Source organism: Drosophila pseudoobscura, chromosome 4 (assembly GCF_009870125.1).
Source record: "Drosophila pseudoobscura strain MV-25-SWS-2005 chromosome 4, UCI_Dpse_MV25, whole genome shotgun sequence".
In the NCBI taxonomy this organism is placed as follows: Eukaryota; Metazoa; Arthropoda; class Insecta; order Diptera; family Drosophilidae; genus Drosophila; species Drosophila pseudoobscura.
The window spans coordinates 26,076,226-26,100,769 of NC_046681.1; the positions used below are offsets into that span (position 1 = coordinate 26,076,226).

The window sequence follows — 24,544 nt, forward strand, 5'->3', positions numbered from 1 at the left end:
CCAACCAATCGGAATTCGTTGTTCTCTCCATTTGTTTTCAGAGAGTTGCACATGTATGGGTATCGTCTATATATATTTATATATATATACGTATGTTTATGTATATGAATATGTCTTTGTACATAATGGTTTTATATATGTATGGAATGTATGGATTTTTCTTTTTACAATCGTTTTGGGTTCTGTTCTGTTCTTTCTCTGCATTTCATTCTTTCTCTCTTTTTGATGGTGCAATATTGATGACAGCGCAAATTTGATAATAAATTGATTGTAAATATGAAATTCCAAGACATTTACTTGAAATATTCGACTATATCGATTGGAGGGATTATTGAATAGATCATATACATACGTACACATATGGTGTGTACAAATTTATCTTTGGATTTATTTTCCTTGGCTTAATTTTCTTCAGGCAGAGTACTATAGGTGTTATTATATATTATTTATATTACCTTAATAGCATTAAGTTATTGTAATATTGATAAATTAAAATAAAAACGCAAATAGAAAAGATCAACTTACAAAGTTATCCTTCATCTTCCATCTGCAATTTCTCGATACTAAATCACTTAAAAAATCAAAAGATTCTCCTATAAGCGCCATTACGGTTACAAATTAAATTTTTTTTCGCATTGAATTGGTCCATATTTCTTTCTTGTTACCGGATTCCAAAGAACGTGTCAATATTTGCCCGCGAATAATTCAAATTTGAAAAAGCGCGCCCATATGATGGCATTCGTTAAAAAGCGGAATTATGTCGTTAGCCCGTAAATCTACATTCTGATGTAGTAGGGATGTAGATACTATGTAGATCAAGAGCGAGCCACCTATGACTCGTATTTAAATGCCGGTTCGTCGCCAGCTGTCTCTCAGGGTATTTGCAGTTTTAAAGCAATAATTCTGAAACTGTACCATCAGTTTGAAAGCCACAGCAATGATCCTTTCCTTTGCTTTCTATTGTGCCAGTTTTGATTCCATTCAACATCTGCGGCTGGCTTGCTGCACGGCTTCTTCTGGCCGGATGACTATCAAAAGCAGGAAAAGCATAAGTTCAAATTTCTAAACAATCTAGAAGTACAAATACAGCAACTAATACTTTCCAGTAGTACTGCCCGATTCCTCGTTATCTGAAAGAATGAATGGAAGAATGTCAGGATATCTATACCATGACTGAAAGTTTCACGGACTTTACCCGGTTTTGTAATGATCAATACTGTATATTGTATGTCTACGAGTAACTTTTACGCACTAACCGATTTAGCATTCATTTTAATTACTTATTTAATTGCTCAATTTTGAATGGTACTTATTGATCAGCCAGTATCGATTTCATGTTTTCCCAAAAAAGCTTCCAATATAGCATTAGTTTTCGTTGGACCATCAAAACCTTAACATGTGCCCTAAGCAGAACTGGATTCAGGTTTTAGTGATCCTTTATTTGGTCATTGAAGTATGTACCAGCAACACAACATATCATATAATGATCGTTTAATCAGTGGAAATATTTACAAGATCACGTCCAAATTTGAGTTTACCAACCTCAAATGCAATTGTGTGGATAAGGAATTCTGTGCTGTGGAACAATGTAATCTGAAGTCAATAAATCGGACCTACAAATATCTATCCGTAAAAGTGAACTTACTACAACCCATCACCAATGCAAAGGTGCGAATACTCTATTATCAACAACATATATATTTCCCAATATACATATACGAATATTTATGTATATTTTAGATTAATTGTGTGATGTTCAAACGCTTCAGTGGTTACAAGCCGTTCCTCTACAATTTCACTGTTGATGGTTGCAAATTCATGAAAAATGGTAGGGGTAATCCCGTCGCAAATTACTTTTTTGGCTTTCTTGGAAACAGCACTAATTTTAGCCACCCATGTCCCTACAATGTGAGTTTTTGATCCTTCCAGCACGTTTATACTCTATATTTATAATCCCCATTTACGTTCAGGGCTATATTTTTGTCGATAAGCTGCCTACCAGCATTATCAATCATCAAGCAACAGCTATATTGCCCTTTCCGGAAGGCGACTACCTTGTGGAATTCCATTGGTTTATAAGCGGCATCTATCGAGCTATCTTCAAAGTCTATGGAACACTATCCTAAACAGTCAATGGGTTTTTTAAATATATATATTTGTATATTTGAAATTGTATTAGCCAAATTCGATGTAACAAATCAATCTCAAGCGTCCGAAGTGCCCTTAATTTGTAGAGCCCCAAATTGCAGCCACGGTTTTTACCATCCATAGACCTATTTACGAGTACATATGAAGTAATGGAACTACCAATTTGTTAGACATGATTGGATTTAAATTCATATTTAATTGCTCAATTTTAAATCGAAAATCACTGATCAGTGAGCAAAAGCTCACGTGAATGGCACTACGATATTTTTGGGAATAATTTGCCCACCAGCTGCTTCAATCATTGTTCCAAAGCGATTTTGGACCGCCTTTCGCCTCTATGGGGCCAGCTGGGTGACAGCTGATTAAAAACAGATACAAATGGTTAAATAAGGAAACGCATCACCAAGGAGGAGAACAAGAGCAGGGACGCGGAGGCCAGGAGTCCACTAGCAGCTCCCCTTGAATATGATGCGACCTTCCACCTCCGGATATATGTATTGCCTTTCCTGCAGATACTGTTTCACTGCCTCACTGTCCTTCTTCTGCAAGCGCTGATGCTGGGTGTTGTTGGCCTCCTTCAAGACATAACCATCGCCGCCGTCGAACAGAAAGTCTTGGACAATCACATTGTAGAATGCCGCATCGTCGAGGTCGCTATAGGTGGGAATGCGGCAGGCGGCACATCGAACCTGCACCGACAGGACACGCTGGCCCTCGGGTTTGCTGGGATCGTAGGCCACGTGGATACCGGAGACCTGCAAGAAGGGCCCGTCCGAGTCCTTGCCACGGGCAGCCGCCCCGTGCTCCAGGGCATTGCGTATCGTCTTGCCAGTTAATCGGGATATGTAGAGATCATTTTTCCAGGGCAGGACGGCCAGTATATCGCTTTCAGTGATGGATCCGTCGAACTTCTTCTCGATCGAGCTGCGTATGCCTGCAAGTCGAAGGAACTCAAGTATAATAAATGGGGCACATAAGCATTGGACTAACCGCCTGCGTTCATAATAGCGATTGCCGCATCCGTCCAGTAGTCGCCGCCCTGCTCCTCGCGAACCCTGCTGAAGACCATGGCATCGGTGAGCATGTTCCCCAGATTGCACTCCCTGTCGCGGCACACCTGCTTGCTTCCCTCCAGGTGGACCTTCGAGTGGCCCACCACCGCCTTCTCCAGATTGATCACGCTGGGTCTGTACACCTCCAGCAGGTCCAGGAGATCCTGTTCCTGTGCCACGGAGGCATTCAGCAGTATCGGTGCTCCGTCGAACTCAATCAGATTCCCCTCCGCGTCGAACTGGAAATATACAGAATTACCCGATTTACCTTATGCGTTATTTATGGCACCCACCTGCACATGAATTTTTCCCAGATACTTGGTATAGGCATAAGCCTGCACCACAAGCACCTCCTTGCCGCTCTTCTGCTTGATCACCGTGGGGTAGGGACCCTCGATGTGTTCTATATCGGGTTGGGCTCCATTGTAGAGGAAAGTGTTGGTGTGGCCGCCAATCACAATATCCACTTCCGGGCAGTTCTTGGCTATCTCCTGATCCTTCAGATATCCAGAATGACCCAAGGCAATGATTATCTTGATGCCCTGAGCCTTGAGCTTTTTCGCCTCAGCGCTGTCAACAGAGAGAATTGTTAGGAATTAAAGAATTGGAAAGAAGAATTGACTCAGACGGAGTGACAACGCAGAACGCAATCTCTATCAATTTAGTTTAGAAAAATAGTCAAAATTAAGTCAAGATCAGACTCACTTAATGGAAACCACTTCCTCGTAGAACTCCACATCCATCATGACAGTTAGCCTCTTAGTATCTGGCGTCAAAAAGCCAATAACACCTATTTTGGTGCCCTGCGTCTCCAGGATCGTAGAGTGGACCAAATTTTTGGTGGCAGCCAACTCGGGGACATTCTTAAGATCCAGATTGCAGGCCACCACGGGAAAGTTGACCTCGTTAAGGAAGGGTATTAGACCCTCGACTTTCTCATCGAACTCGTGGTTACCCAGGGACTGGAAAAACAACATTCAGAATACAGATTAAATCTTCAGATTCAGCAGATCTTGTGCTCTCCACTTGCAATAACATCTGGTTGGAGTTTGTTGAGGAAGGCGCTGGCGATCTTGTCCTTGAAGATGGTGAACCACGCCGTTCCCGTGTAAGTGTCCCCAGCATTGAGGTAAAAGACAGGTGTTCCTCCATCCGCCGCCTCTTGGCGGTACTTCCTCACTCTTATAGATGAGGACTATATTAGCTGCTTGTTCCAGATATAGACTCTTCCTACTCACTCATAGGCCACTCGTGCGAATCCTCCATAGCACTTGTCCGTGTTGGCGTCCTCCTGGGAACAGGTGCCGCTGTTCACGTTCGTCTGCTCGAACCGGGCGTGCATATCATTATTGTGCAGGATGATAAACTCCGTGGCCACCTTTGCCTTGCGCTCAATCGGATTCCCCTGACCACGGCAGGCCAGGAGAATGACAATCAAGCAGAAAACCCAGTGTGCTCGCATCTTTTAGCTGCCAGGGAATGAGAGTGGAGATGTTCATTATTTTAACACAAGCATGCTAATTTGTAACTGTTCCTTTTATCTTTAATGGTAGGTATGTACATCATTGTTTAGTCAACAGTTTCGTTTCTCGTTTATAAAACTATTATCTACAGATTTCGGGGGTATATCGTATTGGGTGCCCGTCTCGGCAGACGACAATCTCCCTGTTCCGCTTTTAGTTGCTCTAAGATCAGACTATTTGCGAGTAGCTAATTATAGTTATATCTTTTTTCGCAGCCACCCGAGTGATAAACTTATCTGGATTTAAGGCTTGCTAATAGTTTACTAGGACTGGCCATTCAACAACTGACAAAATATTGCGGCCATGGAATTGTGAATCTGCATGAAATCGTGTTGCATTTAAAAGATTTTAATTTCATATATGTACATATATATATGTATATGCAGAGCCCTTAATGACATCACTTAACATAATCTCACTTGCTCTTGCTATACTAGCACCCATACAAATATACTTTTAATAGCCACAGCTTCCGATATGGATGTCGTTAATCAAAGCCTGAACATTTGCCAGATGCGGGCTTACTTACTAAAACCTACTGTATACTAGTATTCACTTGTGTTCGGTATACTCTAGGCGATATATTCAAAATCTGCGCGTTTTTTTTACAGGTTTCCATCTAATTATCGCTTTGCACCTGGAATTCCAGTTGGGTAACACAAAAAAGGTCGGATTTTTTTTCTTGATCTCATTATTAATTTACGCGGATTGCGTCGGAAATGGGTACACGGTGGTCGGGAATGATGAATGATTTTTATAATAATTATTAATTTATAATGATTATAATAATAATCTGTTTATGCGCGATCAAAATTGATACAACCTTTGTCTGCAGTGTCTAAAATCGCACTGAGCATGGACTACCGATGTCGGGCGCTGCTACTGTTGTACGGTCATATGAACCGATTTATTCCGGCACACTGAACTAACAGTGTGTGTGTGCGTACGTTCGAGTGTAGTGTAAGTGAAGAGCTTACGATGCAGGTACACGTGCCAATTACCAAAAAGCCATAATAGTGACCTTACTGCAATCTCCCATGAATACGATTACTGTATTAGGATGAAGATATAACTCCTATTCGAATATTTTAGATAAATGGTGTGTTACTAAAACGGGAGAATGGAATGCTCGATCAGCATTTTGGGAAGCTAGCTGATCTGCGCTCAAGATGCTCGAGGAATGGTATTGTATGTATATTTTTTCTTAGATATATAAAAAACAAAGAAGTCCAGAACCGACGGCCTATACATAATATGTATATGATTTAGAATCAACCTGCCTACAAAAAGGATACAAATGTGCAATTTTATTCTTGTAATATTTTATATTTTTTGTAGTATAATTAACATATGTGTATTTACGTATTCAATCAATATAACATCATATATTTTATTTCGGAAAAAAGCGAAATTGTCTCGCAACGTGGGCGCAGAATGAGCAATATTCCGCATGCCCTGGGAATAAGTATACATATTATAGAAGTCTGAAAATGTTTGTGATCTGAGGCTCCACTGAATGCAGAAACTAGTCAGTCTCTGTTATAAAACCGTTTCAACGAATTTTTGACTTCAAAGGAAACAGGGTACTCAACTGTCTCTACTGACGGTTGACAGGCAAGTGTTCAAATACCGGCAACATTTACGAAACGACGTAACATATAATACCACTTACGTTATATTTCATGCTCAAATACATAAATATGTAGTTACTATGTATCAAAATGTAGTTAGTAATAAAGCCTTAAATAAAACAAACTTGTTGAAATTAGCCGGTCTAGTAGGAAAATTGATTTATTTAACGGTTAAAATTGTGTTCAGGGTGAGGATCCTGTCCAGCAGAGATCGATTAACCCATTGCAAGCCAAGGGGGTATTTTAATATTCCACCGAAAATAATGAAAATGGAATAATTTTAGCGCAGTTCAGGTGAAAGATATCGTGGTTTTTTTCAAGTTCAGAGGAAAGATGGCATGGATCTACAAGAACAATTTACAATCCGTAATGTTTGCCGCCATTTACCTCAAGTTGTTCAACTGTTTAAATAGAGCGGGGTTAAGTGGGTTAAGCTCGACTTTTTATCGACATACGAGACGGTTGAGGTTGAGGCACCAAAATTGAAGCAAAAACAATCAAAGCAAACCCTGTAGCAGGCAAACAAATAAAGTATTTAAAACAAGCCAGTCAAATAGCAAATCGAATCATTAATCGAATAATATTATGTGGCAAGGGTTGAGGACTCTATCTAGATAACAATATTTGACGGAATATAAAAAAAAAGAAATATGTACGACGGATAATTCGTCAGTATATTTTATGGTATATTTAGAAAATGAGACGGAATAGTTTGGTATATTTCTGAGAGTCAGACCGAATATTTTATCTATAGGTCCGCGGTCACACGCTGCTTGTCTTTTGGTCGTCCGTCTCAAATTTTAAAAATAATAATAATAAATAATGCAGGCACACTGAGTATCTCTACAATTGTGTAAACCCGCGGATACAGAAAAGACTACGGCTGCAGCAGTACAAACAAAAAAATTAGTGGAAAAAAACCAGCGGAAATCGTCTATCGCGGGCGCGTGTTGAAATAAATACATACACAGGCAAACGGCAAACACGGGCACGTATCAAAGGTGTGAGGACTGACGCAAAAAGAAAAGTACAGAGGGGAGCCGTGGAAAACGTGTAAAATTAACAAAACCAACAAACGTACAAAAAAACGCGCCAGCTTGGGAGACATTGGTGTTGCTGTGCTGGAGCCAGAGAGCCGCATGGACGAAGAAGTCATTGAGATTAGCGACAGCGAACGCGAGGAAACCGAATCGACCTCTGATATGGACGTGGAGCTCACGGAGCAGCAGACTGTCGATGCGGAGCAGATTGTTCCCAAGGACGCGGAAACGTAAGTAGAGTTGTACCCAGTGAGTCTAAAACTGTATAACAGCGTGCGCGAGGTGTCTGTGTGTGTGAGTTTTCGTTCTGTCTTTAGCACGGCTGTTTTATGTAATCTATCGCCCCTGCTTCGCCCTCTTGCCCCTCTTGCCCTCTCATTTTCTCTCTCTTTTGCACTATCTGTCTCTGCTTTTTGACGGACGACTGCATGGTCATGGGCAGCCAAACGTAGAAACTAGCGTCAGCAGCGACGTCAAAGCTAACGCCAACGCACACGCCCAGCGTCAGCTGCAGCAGCATCAACAGCCCCTCCTACTGTTGTCCTCTCGCTCTCGTGTGGCTGCGTTTTGGTTTGTTCTTGTTGGAAACAAACCAGTTTTACTTTTTTCTGCTGTTCCACAGGGCCTGCTTGTGTGTGTGTGTGGGCCGTTAATTTTGAATTTCGCCAAACCTACGCTTATCTGTAGTTTGAAAGCCGTATTTGCCAAACTGTATCACTTCAAACTGTTTCACTTCAAGAGTTTTCAGCTTTTCTGATATCAAATCGTTCTAAATTCAACGTTTTGAAATAATGATATATTTGCGGACTAACATTTTTAGTTGATTTCACAAAATTGCGTATTTTGTAAGTTTGAGATGCACATCATTATGGGAACCGTCAGCAGTTTAAGAGCCACACCTCTGCAGATCGTCAGCAGTTAAGAGCCACACCTCTGCAGTCAGGTAACTGAACAGTTTGAGAGTAACATCAGAATGGGCACTATAATCAGTTCAAGAACAACAGATAGAGCTACGATCAGTTCGAAAGCCACAGCAATGTTCCTCCTCTGATTTCTGCGGGGCCAGCTTTGATGCCTTCGACTTCGACTATTTCTTCCCCGTTTAACGCCGCATGCAAGGGGACCCGACGGGGAAGATTGTAGCTTGCCATCCTTAGTCTTAACATTCCTTGAGCGGACAGCGCGGCTGTTAGTTCCAGCAATACCAGCCCTTCTAGTACCAAAAATTAGCCAAAGAAACGATAATCATGTGCAGTGAGGAGTACATTTTTCCAAGCACTTATCTCGTTAAACATTTAAACTGCGCACCTTTTCTGCGAACTGGCCAATATAAACAGTTATATACTTGTCTTCGCCACGCTTCATTTACGTTTTTCCTGGGTTTCTGTCAACAAAGGCACGAATCGCAAAGCAATAGAAACTCAATAGAAATTGTTATTTGCATTTGGATTTTATTTCGTTTCCGTGTTGTATGCAATTGGAATTGTTCTTGAAGCGGTAAATAAATAAATGCATTTTAGGCAATTCCACATTATTTATTCGGTGATTTTTCCCCATTGGAAACAGAATTTGCGTCATTTTTTGTTGTTTTTGCTCATGAGCAAGCGCGAAGCACTCTGATAGATAAGATTGCTTCAGATTGATTAAATGGTCTGACTTTTGACAACACACGAAAGAACTGACATGAACCAGTCCTAGAGTCAAATACAGTCATGGACAGAGTCGCTCTTTGGAGCAAAGACAATGCCGGAGTTGGTTCCAACCCACACAAACAAACATGGCCAAAAAAGCGCGAATGTGAATGAACCCAAAGCGCCACATCAAGCGTTGCTTTTGGCCCAGGCCTTCAGCAATTATCTAGTTTTCATTAGTTATGTGGGCTTCTGTCTCTCTCTCTATACTCTTTCGTTAGGGTTCAAGGACTTTCCATAATTTTCGCAAAACAACAATACAATTTCTCTTGACTTGTGGCCCTGACTCATCGCAGAGAGAAGATACATATGTATAATATATGTACATTTCTTGTTCACACTTTACTTGGAAACTTGATGATGATCTTGGGGAGACTTTTGCGTGTATACTGATGATGAGGAAACCCGTTTAAAAGTCTAGCCTGATGACTCAACCTGTTGCCAATTAGAAATGCTGACCCTGATACGAATAAATGGGGAAATTTCGATGGCATTTTGGGAGTTTGCACTGCAGGCAGCATCCTTTATTGATTTTTCGTTTTCCTACGTGCGTCAGAGGGAGCTGCATACGACGCTGTTATCTATTTATAGAAACGGGGTGGAGTGTCGGCTTTGGCTGCCTGGCAAGAGCAAGGTCATGTGGGTGGGTCCCACTCGAAAAAGGGCAAAGGTAATCTGGAATCCAAGCGAAATCTGGAATTATTACATGGAAATTTTTTTTGGTTTTACAGCTGTCCTTTGTGTGACGGTAACATGGCATTGGCATCGATATATGCCCAACGGGATTTACTGAAGCAGAAGCAACTTCAGAACAGAGTTTATGCTGAAGTTTCTGGCCAAGTTTTGTTCGTTTTGACCACATTCGGGCCATGACTAGTTCGTTGAAGCCAAATAAGAGCAATCAATCAATTCATATGCCACTCAAAACTTCCGAATCAGCTGCCACGTACACACCTTTAACTCGAAATGGAAAATTTGTTAAACCACAAACGACCTTCAACTGTTTCGAAACGCAGCATTAATCACAGTTTTCCCAGTTCTCTTGGAAAAGTTACGTTACTGTTCTTGAAACTAAACTTCCACTACAGTTTGTGCTGCACTTTGTTCTATTACTACCGAGTATTTACCGTAAATCAACAAAGTTGCCAACGCTTCAGACGGGCGGGAGCCATCAACCCCATTTCGAGCGCGGACTACGCTTAACCCAAATTTCACTTTGTTGTTGTTCAAAATGTTGCCATTTCTATGGCTAAACTTTGCCCAATCGACACGAAACGCAAACCAGACCCAGGGCCCAGGGCCCAGAGCCCAGAGCCCAGAGCCTTCTAAGCAATTAGCTTCACTCTCGAAAAGTTATTGCTCGAATCAAGGCGCAAAGTGGGTCAATTAAATTATTGATTCGAGTCGGGCCCAAACAGAGCTAACGCAAAAAAAAAGAAGAGAATAGAGAGAGAGAGAAGCACAAAGCCACTTGGTAACTTCTTGATCGGTCCGTAGACAATTTTGAGTGGCTGTGGACGGATGTTTGTGGGATGTTTTGTTGAAGTGGCATTTACTTGAAGACAATAGTTATGGCTGGTGGCATTACGTAATTATGTGACTCGTGGGGGATTTTGTATTTCAGTTTTTTTGGTCAAGTAATTTTTCAATTAAGTTTAATGTTATACAATGGGTTTATGTCTCGAGAGATGTTTGCGAATGTCCAAATTGGCTGAGAATTGTGTGGTACAAGGTCATGAAAGATAGAAAGAAATAATATTTGGCATTCTATGTGGGACTATGATGATCTATTCTTTTGGAAATTCTACAATTATCTTTCTTTCAAACTGTAACCATACCCTCTATAATACTCTTTCCTCGCACCTCATGGATCGTCTGCAAAAACTCATCTATCTTAGCCGGAAACTCCATTTAGTTAGAGCCAATTTAATTGCACTTGAAAACTCATCGTATCATAAACGTTTAGTTAAATGCACTGGGAAAATTGTTCAATTTCCCCACAGACAGAAACCAGATTCCCCATAGATCTGAGCCAGCTGTCATCTCCAGCCGAGAGAGTGCCGTCGCCCCGTCTTTCCTTATCGAGGAGCCAGTTGATCCACCTGTCCAGACGACAGCGTGTCTGCTGCATCCTCCTCTTGAGTACTGGCTAAACGAGGCAAAAGCTGGCTTGCACATAAAATACACTAATTAGGATTCCGTTGACTAGCCGTTGAGCTGTTCAACAAGTGCTTAAAAGCATTGAAGCTTGCTTTTACCGCTAGGTTTTTGCGGAGAGAAAGAGAGAGATAGGATGACGCTCAAGCTTTGCCTTGAGTGTGGAAGAGTAAGGAGAACTTTGAAGCTCGCTTTTATAGCCATGCTTTGAGCAAGAGCGGGATAGCAATAAAGGAGAGCGAGATAGAGCGTAAAGACAGTAGACTGCGTAATGCCACTCTCCACTTTGGTTGCCATTTCTGCCCCAAGGCGAAGCTGTCGGCAGCCTTGTAAATTACCCAGCAAGTGTTTACAGTTTTACAGCTACAGTTTCACACTCGCTAAGTCTGAAGGGAACTGGAAGGCTGGCGTATCTCTTTGTTTTCTTTTGTTTCTGTTATCTCTACTCTTCTGCAGTTTTTGCTGCAGTTTCTCTTTAATTTCGAAGCTTTGGTTTTTTTGTTGTTGATTAACTTTTGTTGTTTTATTATGGCACTTGTTGCTTCTGTGGCTTTTAATTGCTTTGTTTGCTTTTGTCCGCACTTTCACTGGGTTTTTGTTTCTACGTTTTTTGTTTTTTGCGGGTTTTCAATTGCACTTGCTGCGGGCGGAGGGAGGGTGTGGTGCAAAGGTATTTACATTGTTGCAGTTTCAAATTGCTGTAATTTCCAAATGGTTTCGTATTTTGACCCAAATTTCGGTTATGAACTGGATCAAATTTTGATTGTTTTGTGGTTTTAGCTCTCTCCCAACATGATTGCCTCTTCTTATTCATCATGTGAATCCACCTTGACTCTTAACTGCAGCCCCAACTTTCTTCCTGCTTTTTATTTCCACTCGACTGACATTAAATCCATTTTTGGTTTTATTAAAAAACATTAATTAAAAGCTGTCAAGCAGCAGACAATGCGGAATCTTGTACATGTCGCCTGTTACATCCATCCATGACACGCCTCCCACAAGGGGTGTATATGTATATGGGGTCTATAAATCTATACGTATTTTATATAAACGGGAAATATAAATGGAATTGTTTTTACAGAAACAAAGGCAGAAGGAGAGCAGCGAGAGAGAGTGCAATAACTTTTGAGAGAATATGACGAAACATGAGTGATTTTTTTGGTGGATGTTTGGTTATAGATTCAGATATATAATTTCCACAGCTTTTAAATGAATAATATCCCAGTGTAATGCACACATGTTCCTAACCTAACCTAACAAAAACCTAACCAACGTAATTACAGTCTATTATTATATGCTATAAACTTTTTCACTGCAATATCTTCTTCTTGATGTTCTCTCGTATGATCAAAGGGTATTTAAATAGGGTGAGGCATTCGCAAGAGATTCTCTTACGATTCGCGAGCATTGGTGTTTCACTGCGGACAAGAGAGAGAGAGAGAGGGAGTCACCTCTTTAAAAACGTCTTTCCATTGCATTCTTACGGTGGCGGCTCTCTGCAACAACTGCTGCTGCAGCTGATCCTCTCTCTGTCTTTCTTTGTCTCTCGGCCCATTGCCGCCGCTCAGTGCACAAGCGCTGCCCGACTGCAGTGCTTTTTTGTCGTCGATCGACGTCGTCGCGTTGGGGCCGTCGTCGTGTGTTGGTTGCGAGCTTTTTTCTGCGGCTGCATTTCGTTGGAGTTTCTTATCAAACCACAAAAATTCCGCAACAAAATTGTGTTAAATCTGTCAATGAATCAAATAATATAAAAAGAATATCATCAATCAACCAAGGAGTGTATAAATAGCTGTCATCATAAAATACACACATACATCGCACTCGCAGACAAACTACAATGTTTTAGTAAGTTTTATTGTGTTAAAATTGTTGGTGTACTTTTTCCTCAAATTGCAAAATGATTCTTTTTTTAATCGCACTCAAACCAAATGCTAAGTAAAACAGAACCCCAAGAGCGAGCAAAGTACGAAAGGGAGACCGCAAGAATGAAGAAAAAACCCACACGAAATGATATAAATTGTGTATAGAAACAGATATATAGAAGAGTGCAAAGCAAATCAAATACATACATACATATATATAGTACTTGTTCCTTTCTGGGTTATAGGGTGTATTTGCATATTCATTTGTCTGTACTATCTATCCCTCTCTCTCTTCACTCAAATTATAAACAAATTGGCAGAATAAAACATTGAAATGGTTTAAATAAGATTAAATAAATAATAAATATCTCAAGCACAAGACTCTTAATGTGCTCTATGTGATTTTTATAAGCAAATATTATGGTATTTATCACGTATTGTTCGTGATACAAGTTTTCTTTGTTAAAATATTAGCCTTATCTTTGTACAACAACATATACATATACAAGGTCTAATAGCTGTGATAAGACTTATCATTTAATACAAATTAAGACAATTTTGAAAAGAAACACAGAAGTACAGACAAGTACATAGATAAAATAGCTTTATAAAAGAAAATCTGTAAAAGACTCAATCGTGGTATTGCACCCACTTTGGGCACAAATGTACCCTTTTTTATATACTATCTAAAATGTTTTTGCCTTGGTATATTTTCTACATTCGATAAGGTGTAATTTGAGATATTAATAAAGAAATTTCTTAGAATAAATTAATGAACACAAAAATTTTCGACAAAAAGAAGATAATTAGAGTTCAAGTGTACCCAAAACATTTATTGAGGGGTACACTCCTTATTCATAGATACTTTGGGCCTTCTCTTCGCCAAAAAAAAAAGGCACGTGCGTCGACTGTACCGACAGTTTTTGCGTACACCTCAGCATTGGATGCCAAACTCTACAATTCCCATGCCTTTGGATGAATCATAGATCCGACCCACTCAAGCACTCAACGAGCCTTTGCCCTTCACACACTTTTCGCCGTCTGTCGTGTCGAACCCCCCAGAGTAAAGTGCAATGACCAATTCCGATCAAGGCAAATAAATAGACTGCAACGAAAAAAGCAGAAAGCAGAAGGCACCAAAAAAATCTTTTTCGACATTTCTCAATCTCTTTAAAATGTCAGAGCAACTGGCGCTGCCAAATCGGAGAGGGTCCGTCCCTCTCTCTGCTGGCCCATACTCCGGGGGGAGAGCTTTTAGTTGGTCTCTGTCGTATCCACTGGCCTTTTGGCTGCTTGCTGGCACATGTGTGCCCCCAACTTTTGGCTAGGAAATGCCTCGGCATACGGCTACGGCTACGGCTACGGCTGCGGCCCGGCACATATGGCACATGGCACATTGGGGTCGCCAAGCACAAAATTCTTTGCTGACAAAAAATATGTACAATGCATCGCTACCGCACTATAATTTTGGTTGTTTCTGTTGTCTTTTAGGTTTTCTGCTACGTTTTTTTGTTTTTTTTTGTTGGGTGTGTCGTTTATTGCCCCGACATAAATGTTTTTATGCCCCCTTGTCTGCTGTGTTGTGTGCCACCCGTTGTTGTGGCCGCTGTTGCTGTGGGCGGTGCAGATTGCATTTTAAATTACAGAAGCATTAAATTTTGTATGCATTTTATTGCAGTAGCAGACAAATGACTCACAAGGGTGCAGTACCCCTCGTAACCCAAACTACAACCGGCTATCCCCCAAAGGCTACACAGAAAATGCATTTCCAGTCAAGAGTTATAGTCGATTGTGATGTCCACTTTTGCATAGGATGCAGCAGCATCGCCTGTTGGAATGCTCTCCAAAAATTGTGTTCATTGTGGGGAAGTGCCTTTGCCATCGTATGATTTATGGTTTTCCTTAAGCTGTGAAAATTTAGAAGAAGCAGATCTAGAATCGAAGATGTGTTCATACAATGTCTGAGTGGTGGAGAATTTATTGTATGAATATTGTCTATGAATTTGTACCTTATCTTTTAGCTTTTCGTAGATATTACTTTGGTCGCGGCACACGTTCCGCGACAATATAATACCCGCTACTCAGCTACTTTGTGTGCGAAAGATAGAGACAGAGAGAGAATCAGAGAGAGTAGGGGAGCACAATATATGTATATAAAAAAAAAAATACTAAATATTCCAGATATCGTTCTAAAAACTCTTCTCTTAACCGATCCACCCTTCCCCTACAATAACCAAAATGATCATAGCTTCAGTTATTGGCTTTGTCCACTCTATTCGTTAGAAATGACACCCCCCAATCGATTTGCTTCATAAAACTGCTCTTTAAACACATACCCAAAACATCTTTCACAAGTGCAAAATGTTCTTTGTTTGATTTGTGATCTATTTATAACCAGAGGCACATCTGTTTTCCCCCTACGGCATAATAACCATACCATCGCAAAACACAATCTGACCGAACTCTGTGTCCACTTATCTGCTAATTTCCCATTTGATCGCACTTTAAGCACGTGCCCCCCGATACGATACGATGCGATACGATACTCCCTACACAGGTCATAAATTGTAATGACATGTGTATGTATATAGTTTTATTATTGTATGTGCCATAAATAGTAAAACAACTGACAACTGTTTGGGGCAGCAACAGAGCTCTTCCTGGAGTGAAGAGGGGCAGCAACAGACCTCCATCAATGGAGAAAGGGGTTGCAACAAGAGAGGAGAACTTAACCGTTCTCCATTCTATTCTCTATGCAAACAGCAATAATGGGTCGGACAACGACCCAAAACTGGTGCCTCATAAATTCAATTGAGGCAAGTGTCAATAGAACACGAGAACTCATCCATATGCAAGCATTCATGTGACTGCCTCCATGATTGTGGCGATGACGATGATGGTGACAGTGGGGGATGGTGTTGCAGATGGGGAAGGCAACAATCAATTATGTATTTTATATTGTTTGCCTTGGTGTTCGTTCTCTCTCTCTCTCTCTCGCTGTCTCTGAGATCACAATGGAGCCTCCTCTTTTGTATGTCTAAAGTCTTTCGAATCGCCAACAATTGGTTCTAAAAACTTTCTCTTTATTCCTGGGGGTTCATTAACTTTGTTATAGTATCTATCTTCCCCTATCCCCTATCCCCTATCAGTCTTCAACTTAAGCCTTTTTCCTCTTCACTTCACTTCACTTCGCTTCATTTATTGGAAAGTTCTTCCCTTATTCACTTAAGCCCTTGACAGCTTTTGGCTTTTGGCTCTTCTGCCAAGTTTTTGCTTTCCTTTACTTTCGGTCGCCATAATGTCTGCACAGCGTTTCCGGTTTACGCTGCTGAGTGGGGGAACCCCACAAAAACAACCCGTATTTGACCTACTGTGCGTGGTCCACGTGAATCACACTCTATGGGGGGACGGGCATGGGTCGAAGGTGAGCGGGTGGGTATCTGTGGCAAGCAATTTCAACTTGTGGCAGGTCATGTCCGCTGCTTCTACTGCTGCTGCTCCTCCCAAAGCTTGTTGTTGTTGCTGCTGCTGCTGCTGCTGTTGTGATGAGAGCAAACTATTTGATATGCCCTCCGAAAAAGGGTTTGTTGACTTTAACGATGAATGGGGCATGGGCAACGATTCAACTGGAAGAACGTGCTGTTTGTGTGTGTCTGTCGGTCGGGTCAAAGGAATGTTTAACATTTAACACAAGGGAAATTATATCAAATATATACGTTTATTCTACGCTACAATAAATTCAGATAAATACAGAAAGAAATAAACAATTCCCCAAAAAGATTGGTATTGCAAAAGCGAAAAACAATTCTCTTACAAAAATAGACATTCTATCTTCAAGCTTAAAATCTCCCAAAATGGAAGAATATATTTAGTACAAAAATAATGGCAAAGAAATTTTGAAACCAATATTTTGGTAAATATATTCCATCAAATTTGTTTCCTTAAGGAATATTTAATACTGTAAATTTATGGCATAAGAAACTTCGATTACGAGCACACTGTACATATTTTGTTTTTGCATTCTCGGTCATGCTCTTTGTTCTTTAAAGAAAAAACAGTGTACAGTACTTCCTATGGTTCCTGCATTTAAGGTAAAGTTCTCGTAGATCCTTTATATAATGATCTTATACCTTAAAGAGCATTCAGTCCTCGAATTCCCTCCATACAGAGTAATCCCTTCATTCTTATTGACCAACAAATATATGCTATGCTATAAGAAGAATGGCATTGTCTGACAGTCGTATGGTTAGAGCCACCTGCAGAGAGGCATCCCCCACAGCCCCCCCAATCACCAACATTCTCTCACATGCGCGAATTGTGCTCTTTCTCTCTCTCCGTGGAAGAGAGAGAGAGAGCGTAAAGTTACACGCTCTTTGCAATTACAGTGCAGCAACAACCAGTCGCGACGGGTAGGAATTTCTACTGCTGCTGTTACTGTGCAATGCCGGGGCAACATTGCTGTTGGCTGGGTCACCGTTCTGTGCGGAACAGACAGAAGAGAATTCTCTGTAGCCAAACGACGTGCCGTTGCATTAAAATCTTCGCTGGGGCAGGCAGTCGAAGGCAGCAAGCAGCATCAACATCAACATCAGTCGCTTCCGTTGACTGCCACAGAGGAGACCACCAGCCCATAACAAAGTGTTCGCTAAAATAGTCTTTTGATAGCCACTTACTGTATTTTGTCGTAGTTTTTGCCATCGTTAGCGTGTAATAATTGGCCAACCTCTTGGCTGCTGCTGTGCAAGTGACTCTGCATGAGAGATAATGTAATTAATGTGACGTCTGCGAGGTCGACGAGGGTCCACGTCGAAACGAGGGATATTTTGTACTAGAAGCCAATAGCCAATCGATTTTGAATATAACTTTTATGCCAAAGAGCAATACCATTACAAGTCTGACTCCGCTCCCTCGATCCATGCTCAATAAATTGTATATGAGTTCGGAGGAATTCACATTTCTGCCGCGGTGAGTAGAAAATGCCGGAAAATGTCGGAAAATGGTTGGTTCGTTGGTTCGTTGGATTTTACCTCCCCTGCCTGGGTTGTTATTTTTGTTGTCAACGCAAATTTGATGCGACAGGCCGGTAATGGGGAATGCAAATGGCAGCGCCAATATCCCATTAGGATATTTTGATAAATTGAGGAAAACTTTTCGGAGCGAAAATTGCAAAAAAGGAGTGGAATTTTGGGTGGTTTCTTATCCCTAAGGGAGTGAAGTTAGCCCCAAAACTTTATTAAATTGTGCACATCATCCAATTTCCAATCTATTCGAACTTTGTTTCTTAAGTCTTGGTTTGTCTTACGCAAACTATTCATCTATATCTATTGTGCTTTCTTTTAAAAGTCAAAACTTGTCAAAATTTTTATGTTCAAAGAGAGAGTCTTGAAACCTATCGTTTAAGGAGCAAATAGTAGGAAGTAGCAACTAGGAGCAAATAACATCTAAGAACAACGGAGAATTTTGGCTACAACCCACTGCTATTATTTGATTCAAGATGGAGGTCGTCGAATCAACGAGTTCGGTGACCAATTTGGCCTTGGATTGCTATTCCAGGTTGAGTACCCCCTGCTGACAATTATTATCATACTAAAACTAGAGAGCTTCTAGCGAGAAAGTGTACAAAAAGTATGCTCAAGTGTGGGAACACATGGGTACAGCGAAAGATCGCATATCGAATGGGAATTGAGTTAATAGAGGGTATAGATTTGACGCTCTTCCGTGAAGTCACTTGGCAGGAGGGGGTTGGATGTCCCCCACTGTAGGAGAGGACGCGTTTTGCATCAAAAACTACCCATCAAGCTGCAGTTAACCGATAAGTTTTGGCACTTTTTGACAATCTATTTTGCATGATTCCTCCGCTGTGATTCCTCCACTGGCACATGTCGTCATCTCACTTGCAATTTTGTGCGAAAAGTTTTGTCATCACGCCACACACACGCACACGACACGCATACACTCGCGCACTCATTGGGAGAGTTGCATATTCATGAGGAAATGATTATTCCACTAGCCTTCTGCTCTCCTCTCTCTCTGTCCCTGTTCCACTCACCCGTAGACGTGATTCCTTTACCGTTCATTCTCAGTGCAGTTGCTCTCTCCCGCTCGGTTGCAGTCTTTCTCGAACTCTCTCGCTCTCTTGCACTATCTTGTAGTCTTTCTACCTCTTTCCCACCCAGTGGAATTCTACTTACCCCTCTCCCACTCAATTGAATTCTTCCGCCTCCCCCGCACTCATTCGCAGTCTTTCTACCTCTTCCCCGCACTCACTCGCAGTCTTCCTCCCCCTCCTGCACTTGTTGTATTGTCTTCCCTCTCTTCCACATGCAATCTTCTGCCACCATCTCTAACACACGCACACACACATTCGATTTCTTCTGCCCACACTCCCACTCACAGGCAGTCTTCCTCGCTCTCCCGTTGCCTCTTCCCTTACTCAGTGACATTCTTCCTGCTCCTTCCCACACTCGCATTCCCTCTCGTGTCATTCCTTTCATTCATAGTTACGATACGGCTCGAATGTTCTTGCATTGACTTGCTCTCGCTCTCGCTCTGGCTGTCGTTGTCGTCGGTCACCTTCCCGCTTATCGCGCATTGAACTTTGCTTTGACCTGAAGGCGGCACCGGGCACCGACACCTCTTCCCCACACGCACGCACACACACACACACACACCACGTACACATATCTGTACATGCTTAAATTTGCATTGCATGCTTGGCATTCATTCCCTCTTGTTGGTTCTTTGACTTTTTGCCGGTGCCCGCCCCGTCGTTCAGGTGCCGCGGTTTCCCCTTTTACGCTTTATTTATCTAGCCAGCGCTTTCAGGTGTTTTTTTTTTTTTGGTTTGCTCTCTCTCTCTCTCTCTCTCTCGTAGACTCCTTGACTATGACCCCCTACCTGTCTCCCTCTCTCTCCCTCTGGTTAATTTAAATCAGCTCTTAAGGTTTTTTTTTTGCTACCCTACAGTTGTGGAATTTAAAGGCATATTGTTTTCGATTTAAGCCATAAACCACGAGTGGGTGTAACTTTTCTACGGAATTAAAATATCGATGGAAACAATCATCTTTTAATTTTGGTACCATAAGCTCTTGACTATCACGGATTCCATGTTTCTGAATCTCCCTCTGAAAACTCGACCATTTTAAGAGCAAAGGTAACCATAAGTCTGTCAGATTTCTTCTTCGAAAGATATTCTTTTGGCGTACGGATTTGTTTACCAATCTATCAGATTTCACTACGATGGTCCTCTCTGTAGAGACACGTTTTCTACGACAAATAACCCTGATTAGCGGGGTATCCTCCCGTTTTTTATAGGACTGGTTTTTGTCTGTTCTCTTGAAGTTTTTCCGCTTCTATTTTATTGAAGTTTAAATGCAAATTCAGGCGCTGCGTTGCCTACTTTTTGGGGCTGCAGCTCGTGAGGAGAGGGGCAGGAGTGGCGGCCCTAACAAATGGCTTTCTAAAATTCAGCCCAATCAAGCGCAAGGGAATTTTTGACTTTTATGGGTTTTCTCTCCCTCTAATTGTTATGCAAACTGCTGTTGACTTGAAGTGTTGCCGCCGCACTCGCTCGCTCGAATCTCTACCTCTCTTTTGCTCCTTGGATGCAGCTCCCTTTTGCCCCATCTACAACCCACCGCATTGCTCCCATTTGGCGGTTCAGGCCGCGACCGCTTTGCCAAGTTATGGCAGCAATTAAAACTTTTGTGCTGAACACTTGAAAAAAATGCCAAATACCCCTTGTTGGCCACAGCCTATTCCACCCACCACCCCATGTTCTTTTCTACAGTTTTGCCTCCTGTCTGGCGTGGTCTTTCGAAGAAATGCAAATAATAATTACCATCTTTTGTTTGCATATGGGATTGTATTTCTGGCCTCTGCTGTACTCTATTCACACGCAATAGCGGCATTTTCTTTCCTAATGATTCACTGTACAACCAAAATTCCGAATTCGACTGAATTGATCATTTTCTTGATGGATTATCTTAATTACATATTTAGGATCGAGATCGATCTAATTTGCAGGATGGTCGATCTATTAGGTTGTTTGAGTATTTAAGTATCGATATTAATTATCGTCCGATAGTTCGCAGAACTAGAACTATACGGGAACTGGATCGGAAGAGAACTACAGATCGGAGCTGGTTCAAAATTCTAGCTCGCAGAAGACCCAGGAGTTTCATCCAATTCTTGATTCGCAACTGATCACTTTTTCGGGGGCAGGCCACATTCAGAATAGCCTCTGAAAGAAGGACAATACTCGTAAGGAAATGCAGAATAAAACTAAGAAAACCCCCTCAATATTTGTAATATCCCCGATGGATTTTAATGGGACACAAAACGAGAAAAGGAAACCGAAGCCGAAACCGAAACCACAAAAGCAAATAAATAACCAACGGGGCGACAATGCTGCAACAGCAACAGCAACAGCAACGTGGGGCATAAAGCACTTATGCCGTGTAATCCCGGCGACAATGCTATGGGGAAAAAGTACAGTAAACACTCGCTCTCCCTCGCTCTCTCTGGCATAACTCCAAATATGATGAGGGTGGGGGTGGCGGGGGGATGAGGATATTTCTTTGGCTTTTGGTATTCTTTGGCGCCCGCATTAGTGTCGCCCTATTGGCGGCCATTGTGATGCCATAATTTCTTGCCCCATTTGAGTGCCGACTCAGGTTGTTGCACTTCCCCAGCAGCGCACAGTGGCACGAGAGAGCGCCAAAAGTGGAAAGAACTGGAAAGTAATGAATGGAAAGGATAAATGAAACTCAATATATTTACACATTCATGGAACAGACAGTGCAACACACTTTTCGACCACTCTTGTGCCACAGTGCCTACTAAAAGACGTCGCCCGCTTGCAAGCGGATTACTTCCTGTTGCCTTTCGTTGTGCCATTTTCCTTCTATTTTGTATATTTCTTTCTTGAAACTGGGCTTTCTTGACTGGGCCCCCGCGGCATTTAGTCGACATGAAATTAAAAATTCAAATTACATATAGACTCAAGAGGGTGGGGCAGACACTGAGACTGATGATTCCTTTTCATTGTGTAGCCCCAAGGATTGACCAGAGACTGAAACTGTTTTCCATTTCCATTTACTTGCAGCATTGCCGAAGAGAAAAAGAAACTGGGAAACGATCAATACAAGGCACAAAACTATCAGAATGCGCTCAAACTCTACACGGATGCCATCTCGCTGTGCCCCGACTCGGCGGCGTACTACGGCAACCGGGCTGCCTGCTACATGATGCTCCTCAACTACAATAGCGCTCTGACGGATGCCCGCAACGCCATCCGAATCGATCCAAGCTTCGAGAAGGCGTACGTACGTGTGGCCAAGTGCTGCCTGGCGCTGGGCGACATCATTGGCACGGAGCAGGCCGTGAAGACGGTGGCAGAGCTGAATGCCCAGAGTACGGCTCTCAGCGCCGAACAGCGAGCGGCGCAGAAGCTCCGCCTATTGGAGACGACTGTACAGACCAACTACGACTCAAAGTCCTATCGGAACGTGGTCTACTACCTGGATGGTGCCCTGAAGATAGCACCAGCTTCCATTCGGTAAAGTATTTCGATTAGCACATCACAGATCGATCCCTTCGAGAAACTAACTTTGATCTTTGAACCCTGTATCTTGCAGCTATCGTCTCCTGAAGGCCGAATGTCTGGCCTATCTGGGACGCTGCGATGAGGCCTTGGACATTGCCGTAGGCGTGATGAAGCTGGACAGCACCTCTGCAGACGCCATATATGTGCGCGGTCTGTGCCTCTACTACACGGACAATCTTGAGAAGGGTATTCTGCACTTTGAGCGCGCTCTGACCCTCGATCCTGACCACCACAAGTCGAAGCAGATGCGCAGCAAGTGCAAACAGCTGAAGGAAATGAAGGAGAACGGCAACATGCTGTTCAAGTCGGGCCGGTATCGAGAGGCGCATGTGATCTACACCGATGCTCTGAAGATCGATGAGCAGAACAAGGACATCAATTCGAAGCTTCTCTACAATCGGGCACTGGTCAACACTCGCATTGGAGCTCTCAGGGAAGCAGTGGCGGATTGCAGCCGCGTCCTGGAGTTGAATGCTCAGTATCTGAAGGCCTTGCTGCTTCGGGCCCGCTGCCACAATGATCTGGAGAAGTTCGAGGAAGCAGTGGCCGACTATGAGACGGCCCTCAACCTGGAGAAGACCACTGAGATTAAGCGACTGCTGCGCGATGCCAAGTTTGCCCTGAAGAAATCAAAGCGGAAGGATTACTATAAGATATTGGGGGTTGGGCGTAATTCAAGCGAGGATGAGATTAAAAAGGCCTACCGTAAGAAGGCACTGGTCCACCATCCGGACAGACATGCCAACAGCAGTGCCGAGGAGCGCAAGGAGGAGGAGCTGAAGTTCAAGGAGGTGGGCGAGGCCTATGCCATACTGTCAGATGCGCGCAAGAAGGCGAGATACGACAGCGGACAGGATATTGAAGAGCAAGAGCAGGGTATGTCTCCCATCTAATATATTTTTGTTGGCCATCGGTATACTGATTTATCTATGTTTTCATTTTCAGCTGACTTTGATCCGAATCAAATGTTCCGGTCGTTCTTCCAATACCAAAACGGACGCAATGCCTCCTTCAACTTTGAGTTTTAGGCCGAACACCACATCAGCGATGACCACTCACATTCTGCCTCCACGATGGCCAGCGCCGCGACACACAACAACAGATCGATCCACGCACAAATGGGAATCTTTATTTTGAATTATTTTACATACATAGTATCCATATACCCGCATATATCCGCATAGAGAACACAGATTTTGTGCATGTTTATGAACTGAATTGTTTGATGGGGAAATCGGAAGAACAGAGAACAAAGAGCAAATTTCTAGTGTATTGTTTCCCACACTGTAAACGTTAGTTTTAATCTCCTATTACATACTGCAGCTGTAGGGTGGCATTCAAACAGTTTAACAAAATTTTCAAATATATGTCAAAATATTTCAAAACTAAACGAGAGGCCTGTGAATGTGTGTCATTTAACTAAATTCCTATATAGAGTTCTTTGGCCCGGCGAGCCATATGCGAGCCGTGCCTGTGCGTGTGTGCGTGCGTCTGTGCATTCAAATTACATAGAGGAATAACTGATTTATTAATAATTAAACAATGCGTAGGCCTTATCGTGTAGCCAACATTATTTTGTAATCTTTAAGCCAGACACTTAAGTTGTATTTTTAAGTTACAATCAACACCACAAAAAAAAACCAAAACAAAACAAAACAAAAACGATGTTAAACACACACAAAACAAAACGACATACACTTTGTAGCGATTTCAGTTTAATTCTAGTTCTGATGTAATTATAAATTGAGAGAATTATATGTGAAGCAGAAGGGCATCAAGTAAAAATCGTAATCAACCAGTAATGGATGTGTATATTTTGGGATTGTAAAAACG

At 42.1% G+C, this 24,544-nt stretch overlaps 1 protein-coding gene and 1 pseudogene across 4 annotated transcripts; one reads left to right on the top strand and one right to left on the bottom strand.

Annotated features, from left to right (window-relative positions):
• Positions 1–2,310: 2,310 nt before the first annotated feature.
• Positions 2,311–5,682, bottom strand: LOC6903122 (protein 5NUC-like; annotated as a pseudogene).
• Positions 5,683–7,084: 1,402 nt separating this feature from the next.
• LOC4817496 (dnaJ homolog subfamily C member 7-like) lies at positions 7,085–24,513 on the top strand. Of its 4 annotated transcripts, none has more exons than XM_001356879.4 (4): positions 7,085–7,624; positions 22,211–22,663; positions 22,743–23,587; positions 23,657–24,513. In XM_001356879.4, exons 1-4 carry the CDS (start codon positions 7,494–7,496, stop codon positions 23,737–23,739), a joined length of 1,512 nt encoding a protein of 503 aa, XP_001356915.2. In that variant the 5' UTR covers positions 7,085–7,493; the 3' UTR covers positions 23,740–24,513. The 4 variants fall into 4 exon arrangements, with proteins under 4 accessions (XP_001356915.2, XP_015036296.2, XP_033235147.1 ...); XM_015180810.2 differs by lacking the exon at positions 7,085–7,624 and adding an exon at positions 12,870–13,087; XM_033379256.1 differs by lacking the exon at positions 7,085–7,624 and adding an exon at positions 18,005–18,069.
• Positions 24,514–24,544: the final 31 nt, after the last annotated feature.

Excerpts from the sequence above, each read along its gene's own strand:
- LOC4817496 (XM_001356879.4), top strand. The coding sequence starts at position 7,494 with ATGGACGAAGAAGTCATTGAGATTAGCGACAGCGAACGCGAGGAAACC. Across the intron at positions 7,625-22,210 it reads GTTCCCAAGGACGCGGAAAC|CATTGCCGAAGAGAAAAAGA; the intron begins GTAAGTAGAGTT and ends ATTTACTTGCAG. Across the intron at positions 22,664-22,742 it reads ATAGCACCAGCTTCCATTCG|CTATCGTCTCCTGAAGGCCG; the intron begins GTAAAGTATTTC and ends TGTATCTTGCAG.